The following is a 16104-nucleotide window of genomic DNA, read 5'->3' as shown; positions in this document are numbered from 1 at the left end:
TTGGTTTCACCTCACGCAGACATCTGATGGGGTCTCATTTACAGAGCTAAGGGACACTGGCCCTCCCCTCCTCGCGGCCCCCCAGCGGTGTCGGTGCAGGAGTTTGTGTGTGGGATTTTTCTCGTCAGAGCGTCGCGGGTCACCTCCACTCCCCCTCGCTTTGAATCGGACCCCCGGTGGCAGCTCCTGGGAGAGTGCCGTGATGTCTCTATCAGACTGTCAAAAGAGATAGCCCGGGGCTCCAGCAGGTCCCTGAGAGCCAATCAAACTCTTCACGCTGCACCAGCCGATGCTCTTTCACCAGCACACCAAACTGCAGAGGAGGGAGAGACGGAGGGGGGCAGGCTGGGATGCGGAGAGGAGCTCCAATCAGTCTGAACAAACTCCCTGAGCTGGGGTCTAGGGCTCATCTGTATGGCTATGGCTATTTTTACAAAGCGTCTGCTCCGTTATTTACCTCGCTCGCTAAATTATTGAGGAAGAGCAGGCGAGCGGACGACATCTGAGGAAGTTTCTTCTTTCTCTTCGGTTTTACATTTCTTTGAAAGAAACTTTTCTCTGCTCGCACCGATACAGCTGTCGAAGGACAAAACTTTAACACTGAAAAAAAGTAAATCAGCACTTTTAAAGGGTGCAAATGAATACAGCGTTTGCTGTTAACTTTATACGTTAATGATCTGTTAATATTCATTTCAAATCAACTCTTTGAATGCTCACATTCAAGACCCGCCACTTTGGAAATGTTGCCTTCTATAAAAAATGACTCTGATAGCGGAGAGGCTGGAATATGTCTGTAATATGAATAAATAAGTTGATGAGGCAGGAAATCTCCATTTGCTGTACTTGAAGCCCCATCACTGGTGCTAACACTACAGAGTGATGGGTCTAGTAGAGAGCCATTAGGAACTGGAGGTGATTTTAATGAAAATGGGAGACGCTAAGTGCGGGTATGGAGTGTGTATACTCTCTCTCTCTCTCTCTCTCACTCTCTCAATCTCCCTCCCTCTTTATGAGAGATGAGCTCTCTCATCTGGACCTTGTTATTGTCAGCGAACTACAAAAGCGGTGCATTAGCTGACTGCTCTGGACACACACAGACTTTGATGTTTTCCTCCAGCGGTGACCAGTATCCTCTTCTGAAGTGTGGGCCGGGTAATAATCCTGTGTATCTTTGGCAAATAATGCAGCGTTAAGGATGCGAGAGAAGAAAAACACATTTAAGAAGTCAAACTTTTAGTGATTTTAGCGTTATCCACAGCTTAAATATACAAAACATGGAAGATGCATGAACCAAACAGACAGCATACATCACAGCGGGCTATATTTGCATGTAAATGTTAATGGCGTTTTAAAATAGCTTAATATTAGAATCATAAATATGGTACCCTCATTTAAATGTTCCCTGCTGTAGAAACAAGCAACAGGAAGCGTTTATGTGCTGTATGTTTTGTGGGTATTTTGTTCTTCATTTGCTTAATGAACCAGACTGTGGATTCTGAAAGGATGTATGAATGTGCGTGGCTGTGTGCTATTTCATTGCATTTCAGCATGATAACATGCAGAGGCTGGTGAAGCCTGGCTTTACCTTCATATGTTCAGACACTGTGAGTTCACGAGGGCCAAAGGGCCTGTCAGGAGAGGCTACACTCACACACATGTACACACACATACACACACAGTACCGATGAATGCATTTCAGTGGAAATGCGGATGGCTTGGCACAAGGGGACTACTCTCGCACAGGGCATTATGACTTAAACAGACTGTCTCTCCAAAAGCCGTCCGTCCCTTTCATCCGACATGTCCGTCAGGTTTCAGCGCCCGCGTTTCTTCTTCACCGGGCCCTGGTTGCCAAGCTCGGCTCTCAGCTCGCTGTACTGCACCTGTAAAAACAAACAGCTCTTTGGTCAGACGCAGGTAATCGGAGCTGAGGCCCGCTCACGGTAATGGCTCCCCTGAGGAGAGCCGGTGCAGGGGGAAAGCCAGGCGGGCGCGGCTGTAATGAATCATTTTTTAAACACAGGAGCAGAGGGGATTAATCACAAGGAGGAAAGATTTGAAAAGTCAAGGGTTCCGTACCGACACAGCGGTGACTACACCACCCCCACCTATATGGGAACTATACTGCTCGAGCAGACCCGCTGTCTTAGGTCCGCGCAAACCCAGGAGTTGTGAGTTGTGTCCTTCCTGAGAAAAGTTTGTTGGAGACTAATTATAGCAGCTTGTAGGCAGGAGTAAGTGCCTGTACGGCTCCAGCTGGGGCATTGCGGTTACAGATGATCACACACTTCCCCTGTTTCAGATGAACATGCTGTTTACTTTACTTAAAGCGGGGAGTGAACTCATGTCAGAGGTGAAGGTCGGCATGATGAAAGTAGAGTTACACTGAGGTATGAGAAACTGAATAAAGATTTTCCCTGGAGCTCACCGTGGATTCACATACGACTAATGAATGTGTATAAACATAAACAGAGTTAATGTACTTCTTTCATGCATTCATTTGATTAATAATTATATGATTTTAAAAATTCACAGAAAAAAAAGATGTCTAAAATGCTGGATTGGTTCAACCTAACTTTTTAAAATATCATTTTAAATACATATAATTGAATCTACAACTTTTAAAAATCATATATATTCATTGCTAATTATTGGTTATACAGTGTTGGGGAGTAACTAGTTACATGTAATGGTATTTCGTAATTTAATTACAAAATAAATATAACAGTAATTCATTACAGTTAGGGTTACATCTAAAAATTTTCTTTAAAAATCTGGGATATGTTGAATAATATTAATCTGTTGCTTTGCCCTCCCCGTGTTTGCATGGGTTTCCTTCGGGTGCTCTGGTTTCCCCCACAAGTCCAAAGACATGTGGTATAGGTAAATTAATATTATAATATAGGTCAAATTAGGTAAGCTAAATTGTCAGTAGTGTACAGTATGAGTGCGAGTGAGTGTGTATGGATGTTTCCCAGTGATGGGTTGCAGCTGGAAGGGCATCCAATGCGTAAAACATATGCTGGAGTTGGCGGTTCATTTGGCTATGGCAACCCCAGATTAATAAAGGGACTAAGCCGAAAAGAAAAAGAATAAATGTTGCTTTGCCTGTTTTTGATATGCATGATGCTTTCAGCTAAGGCCATTTATTAAAGCGGTGCTATTCTGATGCTATTGATTGGTTTTCCGGTTTGAGTTTGTGGTGCACCACGTCTACCAATTACATTGCCGCTGAAAGCATTAGGCTACTACAACCAGTCTAAGGGCTGTCACCATGGCAAGTGATAAAAAATGCCTTTCGTTGCTGGAAATTTAAAAATAATTTTACCCTAAAATCTAAGAAGGATACAAATATAACAGTTCAGTGCAAAATTTGTTTGCCAGCTGTTAAAATACTTTCAACATCAAAGGCTTCAATGTGGAACCTGAGGAAGCATCTGCAGGTATGTAACCTAGCCTGTCTTTAATTTATAAAAGTGAATGGTTTTTTGTTGTTATCGTGAGTGTACAGTAATATAAACAGACCCTTTCATTTCCAATGACATATTATGCGTTGGGCAGTAGCGTCGCTACAAGTAGTGGCGCTGCTAGCTTAACTACATTTCTCAGTAGCGTGGCCGTAGCGTCGCCACTTTCTAAATCAAATAGCTTTTCAGTAGCGAAGCTATTTTATTTGTCAAGTAGCGCAGTAGCGTCCACACAAGCTACATTTACCGATCGCAAATCAATGTGACGGCACCGACATTCACAGAGCTGTGAGGCTGGTGTCTAGCTAATGAAAGTAAATCCATATGATGGCGAGAATGACGATTTCTTCTCCTACCTGTTTTTCGGTGGTTGACAACACCGAAGTGGTGCGTTGCTGCCACTTTCACTCCGGTGACGACCAATTAGGCTAACACGAGAAATTTGCTTGATGGGATGAAAGATGAGGGAGAGGAGGTCTATACAGTATATATAGTTTACTGTAGTAAAGGGTAAGGTATACTATGGTAACTATTAATTGTGGTTGGTTACTAATGATTACTACATTATGTAGTGTAATTTATTAATGAAGAGTTACAATATGCAAAATTTAGATTTTGTAACAACAGTAAACTATATTTTTGTGATAAGCTCTGGTTTTGTGGTAGCTCTACTTTTAAATTAAATTAATGTAATCTTATATCAAGTGATGAAAGATTTTGAGATTCTAACAGTAAACAGAGCTACTGTAAGGTCACACCTGCTTGGTATAAATGCTTGAAAATGATTTAGTTGAAAATATCCATTAGAAACTTGAAAGTAATCCAAAAGTAATGAGATGTGATCAGTTACTTTACTTTTATAAAGTAATTGAAAAGGAACACTACTTATTACATTTAAATATGGTCATTTGTAATCTGTAATCTATTAAATTTCCAAAGTATCCTCCCCAACACTGGTTATATATAATAAATTGGTCAACCACTACTCAAACCTGCGTCGCAATAAGCACCAAAACATTGCCTTTGATTTTTCTTTCACAGCTAAGAGCAACATCAGCCTCTGAAAATGGCTTTAAAGGCATCTTCTCTTGTCCAAGGCCACCGTTCAGTCCAAAAGCAGAACAGCATCGACAAATAATTAAATACGGTATGAAGCTGATGGGACTCGAAAGCATGGAAAATGCGTCCAAATGCTTTTTCTTGTTTGTTTCTCCTGGAAACAATAACCTGGAGGTGTATCTGTAAGGTAGGGACTGCACACTAATTACCAGGCCCTGATTATGAGAATGGGAGATGGAGCACAAGGGAACAAAGAGAAGCGGCAGCCTCAGAACATGAAACTGTCCTCAGAACTGACAGATGCTGCTTATTTTAGGACAGAGGGCCGCTGTATGAAGTCCAGTTTTGAGGGTTTGCGTTTGAAGAACTGCACAGGCACTAATTGCCAAGTCATTTTCGGAGCCGTGAGACAGGAGTCAATTTGAGCTTTTGTAACGTGCTGCTTATTTGGTCAGTCCGTTTTTAGCGTAAAGGTTTCGGACACGGTAAACTTGACAGGGACAGCATGGATTTGCATACCTTTTTGGTCTTTACTGCTACGGTTAATGACCAGTGTTCTGTTTTATTGGCATCTTGTTGTTTAAAAAGTGCTGCCTTTTTTTTTTTTTTTTTTGCAAAAGATCATTCTGTCTTCCCATTTAAATGAACAGCAGGCAGTTCATCCAACCACGAAAACATACTTCAAAAGGCTTAAAAACTCAGCAATGGTTTCCATCTTGTTTTGCCAACTTGCTGCTTCCACATGCCAAAACCAGTGTGTCATGCTGGCTTCATCCAACCACACAGACATATGTTAACGTAAAGTTGCAGAGGTTCATCCCAGGAGGTTCGTCTGAGCCAATCACTCAAGCTCTCCAGTATCTGAGTAGGACAAGACGCTCTGACAACCATTAAAAGAGCCTTCTTGATGGAGAGAAGTGTCCCGCGCAAAACGCTTTCTGACAGCAGGGACCCGCTTTGTATGCCCCTTCAGAATCTCACTCAGGGTCCGAAATACGGAGCGATACTCTCAGTGCTTGTCTCCCCATCCACAGGCTTATGATGTAACCCCGAATGACATATCAGCCATGGATAATGTTTCATCACATATGGTGCCCAGCAGGATGGCGTTGGCTCAACACTTCATTAATCGAGTCCTCCAACCTGATGTGACGGGGGCCGCCGCACTGCCAGTGTGCAGACACCGACCCCTTAGCCAATCCCTGAACCCTCGACAGCACCCTTCTTTTATCACAGGCCGACAAAACTGATAATCAGGGACAAGGCTGAAGCGTTACGGCCGAGGAGAGATCAGAGCAGACCCCATCCAGGCAGCCGGGTGACTCCATCAAGACATGCTGGGAAATAATTGGGCCGGGGGCCGCCTTTAAAGGCGCGAGTCCATTAATAATCAAACACAGCCAGAGGAAATATCCTGGCTAACACTTGGGAATTCTGTTAGAGCAAATAATGCAGACATCTTCAGGGAATTCCTTCCTTGTCTCCGTCCCTCCCTCCCTCTCCCTCTTTCTCTCTCTAAATGTAAAACTGGACCCCTTACCTTTTGAACATCAGAAGGCACCCTCTTGAGGAAATCCAGCATTTCATTATTGTCAATGGCATATGGGTTGAAAAGCTTCTTGGTAAATTTGTTAACACCTGTGAAAACAAGCGTGCATTAATAAATAAAGTTATCTGCTGCACCTGCAGGCTTTTATTGACAAAACAATCCTAGACAAATATTTGACACAATCTGGTCTATGATTAGAAATGCACATCAATAAATTAGATGTTGTCTAAAGTTTATGGTCAGTAAGGTTCACATGACTTCTGTATTTGAGTTGTACAGTAGTTCTGCGTAATACAGATCCATTAAGCACACATTTAACTTATCAAAAACGAGAGTTACCCTTTAACAGAATGTTCTATTGTCATTTTACATTCTTACATATACTAAAACAGAAAATGGTAATACATTTTTTTTTCTCGTTTTTTACAGGCCTCACACTTTTAAATCTACAAACTAGGGCTGGGCGATAAAATCGGTGTCAGTATTTATTGACCGGACACCACTGTCAATTTCAATTGGTAAAAAAAAAAAAAATCCCATTGAAATTATGTGTATGTATGTGTGTGTGTGTATATATATATATATTCGGTATGAAGTTTCAGTATGAAGCGATATAGTTTTATTCAAATGTGGCTGCTGAGCGCATGCCTTGGAAGCAACATCAATAAGTTTTAAGTTTGTCATTTTCAAGGTGTGCAACTTGCACAACGCGCATATAGGAGCGATGCGCACATGTTGTGCAAACACATTTTCCAGGCGAACCTAGTTGAAAACATCTGAAATTCATTTCAGATTCATGTAAGTAGAACTAACCAATCTGCTTCTCACTTTGTATGGAATGGACACATTTCAGTAACAATGGTAGACTAATTACCTCAAAATACAGCGCATCCAAACACTGCAGCGCTTTTTACTCTTCTCCATATACTTGTATTGGAGCTGCAGCAATGGTTTGTCCATTTGTCCACGGTTGATGGTCGCCTAGTTACGAGAGACGCCAGGTGAGAGCGAGTGCAAAACGCATTGAAAATGGTGAGGGAATTCACGCTGTCGCGCTTGTCACTTTAGGTCAGACTATCAACACATGCGAAAATGAGTGCCATATAGCAGTAGTGAAGACATTGTAAATAAAAAAGGATGTCGCCAGAGTGGCTTTTTGGTTTCTTTTCTTGTGCATCCCAGCCACTAGCACCCCATCGGAAAGATTTTTTTTAGCATAGTGGTAATGTAGTCATCAAACTTCACAATTTGTAATGTTGCAATATGTATATGAAGTTTTGAAAGCTGGTTCCTATATTTGAAAGCTTAGATTTCTTTATAATTGATTTTGTTTACAGAGTTTGAGGATTACTGTATCATTGTAATTCACACCATAAATTTTGCTTTGATTGTTTGATTGAATTTACGCTTTACCTTTGCACACACTTTGTAACATTTTATTTATAAAGCTAAAGAGTCATTTTAACACTTAAGTTTATTGTATGATAAAGAGATATTTTGTTTAAGTTTTTGGTTTTTGATTATTAAAATTATTTGCCTAGTTTTGTAATATTGTAATGTTGGTAAATAAAAATAAGGTGGTTAAAAAATACAATAATTATTAATACCGAATGATATGAAACATGATATATATATATATATATATATATATATATATATATATATATATATATATATATATATATATATATATATATATATTTTTTTTTTTTTATATTTTTATATTTATATTTATATATATATTTATATTTATATTTATATATATATATATTTATATTTATATATTAAATTTTTTTTGCAATATTGCCCAGCCCTAGCAGAAACTTTATGCAGACAATATGCCAATCATATTTTATTAATCATTTAATGTAATCCGTCCCGTTTAAATCACCCACTACCTTATTCATTTCTTTCAATTATTTTTAAAAAGTACAGTATAGTGATTTAATAGTAAGTGTTCAATTTATAAATGCCCAAACACGATGTTTTTCAGTATGTCGTGTAAAATGATTATTAGAAACTGAGAACAAAGGGCTGTATATTTGGTGATGAATAGCATTTTGGATGGCCACATACTGTATATACACTATTTGTTTGGAAAAAACATTTATAGTAATATGTGATTTTTGTTTTGTTAAACACTTTAAAAGCAGTCATTAAACAGTTTCTATGAAAGCAATAATTGACAATAAAGGTATTAACATGACAGAATAATGCCTTCTCTCTACTGACCATTCATCAAAGTTTGACAATATTGCAGCGCCTCAGTCAGCAGCGGTGCAGCTGCTCTGCCTAACCAGCAGAGGATTATGTTCATGATTCTGATCAGCTGTCACAGGTAGAGTTATGGAAATGGATCACTTTTTAAATGGCTTTCGTCAGGCGTCAGTAAAGGAGTTGGAGCTCAAAGCTCAGAGACAGTAAAGTGTGACTCTTTCTAAAACACCTCGGCATGACTTCCATTTAAAGGAAAGTGGAGACAGCTTAACAGCAGCACTGGAGTGTCACGCAGCATTGGGTGAAAGGGCTACACATGGTGCCTCACTTACTTACCCCACAGTAAAACTATGTAGCGCAGCGGGATGTAGTACAAGCCGACAGTCGCCACAAGCAGAACCAGGCAGGCCAACAATGACAAGAACGGGACTGACCAGTTGAACGTGCTGTCGATGGAGACATTCATTTGCATGCGTAAATTATACATTCATGTATGTTAGATTTGACTTATTCATATATAACATTTATTTATGAACGTATATACGGGTTTGTAAAACAAGAATAAATGGAAGTGACAACATTTTAAGATGATTAGAATAAAGCCGTAACAAAAATAGGAGATTAAAGTGATATGCATGAGTGATTGCACAGTGATGGATTTAAAAAAAATAATCCCATTATTAATATTTCTTTTAAAAATGCATGAATAATCACAGAATCAGTAGGAGGTGCAAAAATACAAGATTTGAGAATTGTAGGTACAGTATGTTTATGCAACAACAATGCACTAAAAGCATTTTTGTTTGTGTTTTTGAAGATGTTTCTATGAAAAACATTGCCATCTATTACGCAAGTCATGCCACTATTTGGAACTGTTGCTTTGTGAAGAGACACTAGATGACACTTTTTTTATTTTTTTTTTAATCTTGCACATAAAACCTATTTAAGTTTGTTAAATGTGTAAATGAATCACCAAAATGTGTAAGGTTTTTTGAAATTGCTGTAATCTAGGATATATCCTTACAGAAATCATACGATTTAAAAAAAAAAAAGGTTGGTCTTTTGGTATACCAGCACTAAGTTATCACTAAATTCAAATTTTATAATATTCTGATTTTATTATCCACATAACATTAGGTATAACCAGGGGCGGACTTAGTGATTTAAGGGCCCCAAGCAATTCCAGGGGTCTGTTCTTTGTACATGGATTACTCAGTTAGCTTGATTTGGTTATTAACAATTTGATTGATTCGTTCTTCAAAACTGAGTGTTGTTGCACCTTAAAATAGTATGCGTTTGTATCTAAAAAGTCAATATTAATAAACGTTCTCTTTGATCCCCATGGGGACCACCTCATTTTGTCCCTTTTCGGAATGCAGATTGCATTAGATTTTTGTTTATATATAATTTTTAAAACTTAGAAGTATAAAAACATAAATATTATTAATTAATTAGTATTAAATATTACTAATTATTATAAATGATAAATGTATATATTATTTTTAAAAAACTATTTTACTCCTTGTAAACCTGTATTGAACCTATAGGTTACTACTGTGATAAAATATCAGCATTCGGTACATACTTTTAGTATTAACTTTGCTTGAAATGGCCCAATCTAATCTTGTTTATATGAAATAAACCTGCTCCCAAGCTCGAGAGCAGGTTTATTCCATATAAACAGGATTAGATCGGGTCTTTTCAAGCAAAGGGTATACTGAAAGTGTGTACCGAATTCTGATATTTTCTAACCGTTGTAATTTTATACACTTGAAAAAATAAATGTAGTTATAAAACATATAAATAAAAGTACAAAGACGGTCACAGTGTGGTTCTCCTTAACGGGTTCAAAGAAAACATTTATTAATATGGACTTTTTAGATACAAACACATACTATTTTAAGGTACCAGCTTTAGTACAATTTGTGTATGATACTAGCAACACAATCTCACAGCAATTCGTAACTTTTTGATTTAGTGGCTAATTCGTATGAATTTGTAAGATCTAATTCGTACATTTTCGTACGATTTGCTCATCCCCCAATGACGGTGGGGTTAGGTGCCACGCCTCCTTTTTAAAATCGTACAATTTCGCACGACTGTACTCATATGAATTCGTACAAATTAGTCACTAAACTGACAAAACGTAAAATACCTATGTTTCCATCAGGCTGGATACTAGACATTCACAATATTCAACTTTTTTTTAAAGTAATAATAATTTATATGTTTTTTATAAAACAATGTTTTTTTATGCAAAGTTAATTTAAAAGCCATTTATTCCTTACGCTGATTAAGAAATTGAATAGGCCTGGGCTACTATAATAAAGAAAATCCACTCTAAATGTAAAACTAAATAAATTGATAAATACTCTTGACATATGAAAGTGTAAAGCCTGCAGCCCACAAGATGTAAAGTTATTGTGTATCATCATATTTAACAAACCGTTTAGTATGAATATTATGCAATTTTGCTTACATGGATAATTGAATATTAATTAGATGATGTTATTACGCTGCTCTGCCATCAGCCGTATCGATTTTGTGGATCGATAGATCTCTCCTTCACAACACACGTAACGATCTCAGATCAGTTCATCCAGATATTTTAATCTGATTTACAAACTTGTTTGAAGAATTAAATAAGCCAGAGATCAGTTATCAAGATTCAAAGATCCAGGATCTGCCAAATCATCTTAGATCATTTTAGCGAGGTGCAAAGAACGGACCCCAGGTATTCCTAGCATTGAAACTCAAAGCATTCTCTATTTTTTTTGTAACTAAACTAACTGCATGTAAAATATATATTTTAAGTAAAACCTTTATCTTCTTAATGTAAAATTAAATACAATAAATTCACAAATAATAAACAATAAGTTCAAAACTATGACTATGTACAGTTAATTAGCCATATTTGTGATTAGATTTTAATATTTGCATGTGCAGTACAGAAAAAAAAGAAAGTTTCACTATTTATAGGGGCCCCGGTTTTGAAAAGAAGTAATAACATTAAAATCTTAATGGTTATAGACAGATTTGACAACATATGTTAGAAAATTTATAAAAGAGCTATATGATTAGGCTTCTTGGCATTGATGGGTGCTCCGTAAATCCCAGAGTGCCCTAAGCGGCTGCTTACCTTGCTTATTGGTTAAGTCTGCCCCTGGGTAGAACATATAAGTCTTTGTCTTTAATTAGAGAGAACCTTAGGATTACTTTTTCTAATGATGAAGCTATTTAACAAAAGTCTCTACATACGTACAGTACACTATATTTAAACTTCAGAGCACAATTGCATACGCACACTTCAGAAGAGGAATATAATGCTCAATTCTTACTTTTTCACTCTTTCCCCAATGCAAGCCACTTCATCTAAAGTGCTCTGAACTGTAAGCACAATTTCTTGAACCATGTGGATTTTTTCCATCAGTCCTCTTTTCTCTGATTCCTAGAGAGAAAGTGGGGGAAAAAAGACAGAGACTGATGAGGGAAGTCAGCTGCTAGAAGCCGACAAAGAAAGAGCAGTTTATTTCCAGAGTGCCATCACCAGTATTTCATCTAGTCAATGGCCTGTAATGAGCTTCTGTAACATCTCCTCAGACGTGAAAATGTGTCAGCCTCTCCTCCAGAGCTGTCACCGATCTGGGAGTATTTCAGCATTCGTCAGGCACAAACAATAAAGGTGCATCACAATCAAAGATTAAGCGGAGGAGGGAAAAAGATGTAAAAATGGCAATCAGAAAAGCATACAGAGAGAGAAAGAGAGAGAGAGGAACTTGGGAGTTGGAGAACACAGACGGCATAAGACGCCAACTCTCGAGGTCGTCTAATCCGCAAGTCTCCGCCGGGCAAGTCTTGGCTTGTTTCCTGGGTGTGCGAGCTTTTTCGAGTACCAGTTCTTGGCGTACAGAAGCTAAGAGTTGCCCACCTTATGGCAAGATTGAGTGCAGGGTTGAATTCATTGGATTTAGCGTTTTCTGAATCCCAGCTCATGGGAGAAAGATTGCCATGTCTGTGCGTAATCCGGTTATACAAAGCAATGTTTTTACTTCTTGTAAGAGGGATGGGAAATCCCATTGTCTTTTTGTATTTGATGCATCACACAGTATTGGGTTGCGCTGTAATTCAGAGACATGGGCTAAATGGACTTTCAATGGGGGAAAAAAGAGAGAAATTCTATTCCATTTTACTTAAAGAAGATTGCTAGGGTAATCTAACGTCCAAAGCAACATGATCACATCAGAGATTCCTCCAGCATAAGAGCCCATGAGTATAGTTCTCCAAAAGGGGGATGAGAAGAAAGAGAGAAACATCAAACGCAGGAAATAATAATGACAGGAGTAATGACTGAGAGTACGAGGGGGTGCTGAGAAAGACAAACGTGTGATGGAGCACTGTATATGTTTGCGTAAGACGGCGGACCCGGAGCGACGGCCCCTGGGAAAGCTCAGCCCAGACTCCCTACTGTCACTCTCCATTCGGCCCCAGACACAGGAAACCATAGGAAGCCAGTCATGCTTCCACTCAGCACAGCCCCGTCTACTCCAGCGGCACACAGCATGTCCTAACATAGAAACTAGGATATCAATCAAGAGAGAATCAACATGCCTCCTGTTATGAGTCCTTTCAAATCCCGGCTTTGTGAGGGAAGTGTCAAAGGAGGATAAAGTGCAGAAGAAGATTTATTCTTTCGGTGTATCAACTGTGTTTGATATGGGCTCAAATGTCTAAAGTGTTTCTTTGCTTAATAAACGGCGAGATTCTCCACCAACCGCAAGACAAATGAACTCGCAGTGCTCCCTGAAAATATGCTAACACTTAAGTCACGTATTATATAATGGGAAGTTGAATTTATTCTGAAGAAATGGATTAAAATGTCACTTTAAGCAGTTTTCTAGGCTTGGGAGATTGGTAAAGTTAAGTCTAATTGTATAAGATCTAGTGTGAAATGTGAAACAGCCGATGACTGTAGCTACTGCCCATTTAAAACTACCACTGTGTTCATAGGCAAATTGATAAAATGACAGTGATTTTTGTACTTGTCTGTCCATGCCAGATGCAACACAGCCAAGAAAGTAAAGCCTTATTCACACTACCAGTGACACGCAGCGATAGTGACCATTCACATCAATGACTACGTTTACATGGACACCAGTGATCAAATTATTTGCCTGAATCTGAATAAGACAATAATATGATTAAGGTGTTTACTTGAGTTGCTTTTTGAGTGTTCCTTTTATGATCCTGTTTTAAGTGTTTTAGCCCATAGTTCAATTACGGTCTTTGCATCACCACACTATCCATGTTTCATGTAATTTCAGATGTTACATTTTTAATTTTTCAACTTTGACTGCAGTTCGGCAGTTTCACTTTCATTCAGGAACATTTCATTCATGCCCGTGTGACAAACTGAGGTATTGGATGCGAGTATGAGGTGACTGCTGGAAGAGTGTTGTTTTAATGGAATTTGAAACTGCACACCGTCTGGAAAGAAAAAACCTCCACATTTTACGATGCAGGGGTCTGTGGTCCTTTACTGACTTGATAGGTGCAGAGAATGTCAAACAGCCATGTGTGTATGGAATATCCTGTTGCAAAAAGCGGCGAAAAGTCCTACATGACGACAGTAAGTTTGATCAAGGTGTTTACATGTCTGCACTGCATGTACAACTAAAATTGTGTACTCTACGCGTCTTATAGAGGTGTGAAACTTTACTGGTCTCACGGTTCGGTTCAGTTTGATTACGATGATCATGCCATCGATTCGGTTCAATTCGATATTTCAGTGCATCACCGTGCATTGACGATGCTTTCCATACACAGTGTTGTATTTTGGGGGTTGGCTAAACCAAGCTATCCATATAAACACACACACACTTGCTTGCTCGGGAGCGATATTGTGAGACCGCCCACTCCTGTTAAAATTACAACAGAGTTACCGACCGCTGCCGCGCTTTATTCGGAAATTTATTCCCAGGCCCCATGAAATCTGGTCGGGTCCCACGACAATGCACAGGTACAGATGCGGGAATGCATACAGCCGAGAGAAAAAGAGAGGGGAGGAAGAGTCACGCCAGCAGGTAAAATGGGCCAGAGAGAGAGAGAAATGGAGTACTTTCATTCCCTAAATCACAGAGAAATAGGGGCTTCTGCTGTAAGTGCCAGTGAAAGACTTTCCAGAAAACACAGGCAGTGAAAGTTTTAAGTAGTTGGCGCCTGTAGTGTTGTAAATACCCGTGCTCATCTCCCTCCCGACAGAGCGCATATAAGATAAATGACGTCAGTACATAATAACCGGTTATGATTATTACTGAACCCATACCGAATTGTCCACGTCTGCATCGCGGTGCACCGAAAAAACTATTAATTTTGACACCCCTAGTGTCTTAATTCATTTCTGTTTAACTTGATTATGACTTTAGTCGGAATAAGGTAATCAAAAATCATTGTTTACATAGTAGAGTCTTAATCAGAGTATTGTCTTAATCGTATTAAAAACTGATTATTGGTGTCCATGTAAACATACTCAACATTGTGCTAGCAACTTCTGGCAATCTTAGGCTACATGAACGGCAGTGACTGTCGATGAACAAATGTGGGCATGCCCAGTGATGCAATGATGTTGAGAATCCTTCAACTTTATGCATAAGAGCAGCAACTTTGGCAAACAGCAGCCAATACGAGAATCAGTAGAGCATTCGCTGTTAGTGAATATGACCATAAACATTACATGAAGCAACTACAGTGTGGGAACAGCCACTAGTCACTGGTAGTGTAAATTGTGTAAAAAAGAAAATCAATGAATAAAAAAAAATAATAATCTTTTTTTAAATATATATATTTGCTAATTTCTATAGTTTATTGGTTTAACTTTATTTAATTTCAATAGACCATTTCAGTGTGGTCATGTCATTGCCCCATGAACATTTCCTGCTTGTTTCATAACTGTAACAAGAGGCATTCAGTCATAAATTAATGTTTAAAACGCTGTCGTATTATTTATCAATATGTGACTCTTTTTGGATTCTTAGAAGCTATAGAAATTCAAAATGTAAAACTGGAAATACATTAGGGCCATTGTTTTTGTTCACATCATTCAATATGGTCTATATTACATATATTACAAAATATATAAAATGTCTAAAATTTAAAAAATCCTTTAAAATTCTTTTTATTTCATGTTACAGATGTGACTAATGTCCATATTTTGTTACTAAACAACAGTTGTAAGTGTCCAAAAGTGTCCATGGTTTGGGTCATCTAAGATGAAACTTGTTCCAGATTTGCTTTGGAATGCCTATGAGAACTATTCTGATTCTTCTCCCTGAACCCCAGTTTAGTCAAACATCCCTACAACTAATTTTGGCAACACGTCTACTGATTAAAAAACCTGTGTCAGATCATATTCTCAATTCAGATGAAATTGTCAAATAACTTTTATGTTCGCTTAATAGGGAACAGATTGCACTAAGGCAAACAGAAAATGCTGTTTCACGGGGATACGCAGCACAATCAAAATACTGCAAGGCAGGGTTCATTTAACATTCCTTTAATTGGGTAAATGGCGTCAAATTTGAATATTCATTCAAAGCTGGTGCAAATATTCGCAACTCACTTATTCCACAACGGAATAACCAGAGGAAAGCACCTAAATAAAACACCTGTGTTATTGGCAAAATGTGTTGCAAATGGGTTCGTTATAGCAGACAAACGCAGTACAAACAAGCACTGTGTTCCCAAATGGATATGTCACAGGATTGTGCACTCTGGAATACACAATGTTCGCGACATAAACACTATGTCCTTGTTGCC

General features: G+C 38.5%; 1 protein-coding gene across 2 annotated transcripts in view; it reads right to left on the bottom strand.

The window, feature by feature from the left end:
- Positions 1 to 1740: 1740 nt before the first annotated feature.
- Positions 1741 to 16104, bottom strand: part of mctp2a (multiple C2 domains, transmembrane 2a) — an 89211-nt gene continuing 74847 nt past the window's right edge. For both annotated transcript variants that reach the window (XM_056478395.1, XM_056478396.1), the window contains 4 exons: positions 11631 to 11740; positions 8629 to 8738; positions 6067 to 6164; positions 1741 to 1883 (listed from right to left, as the gene is read on the bottom strand). In XM_056478395.1, coding sequence (XP_056334370.1) covers positions 1815 to 1883; positions 6067 to 6164; positions 8629 to 8738; positions 11631 to 11740 — 387 coding nt within the window. In that variant the 3' untranslated portion in view covers positions 1741 to 1814. The remainder of the gene's footprint in view (positions 1884 to 6066; positions 6165 to 8628; positions 8739 to 11630; positions 11741 to 16104) is intronic.

The sequence above is a fragment of the Danio aesculapii genome, chromosome 18 (assembly GCF_903798145.1).
Source record: "Danio aesculapii chromosome 18, fDanAes4.1, whole genome shotgun sequence".
NCBI classification, from domain to species: Eukaryota; Metazoa; Chordata; class Actinopteri; order Cypriniformes; family Danionidae; genus Danio; species Danio aesculapii.
Note: the sequence above shows the minus strand (reverse complement) of the source record. Positions and strands in the feature narration are given on the sequence as shown.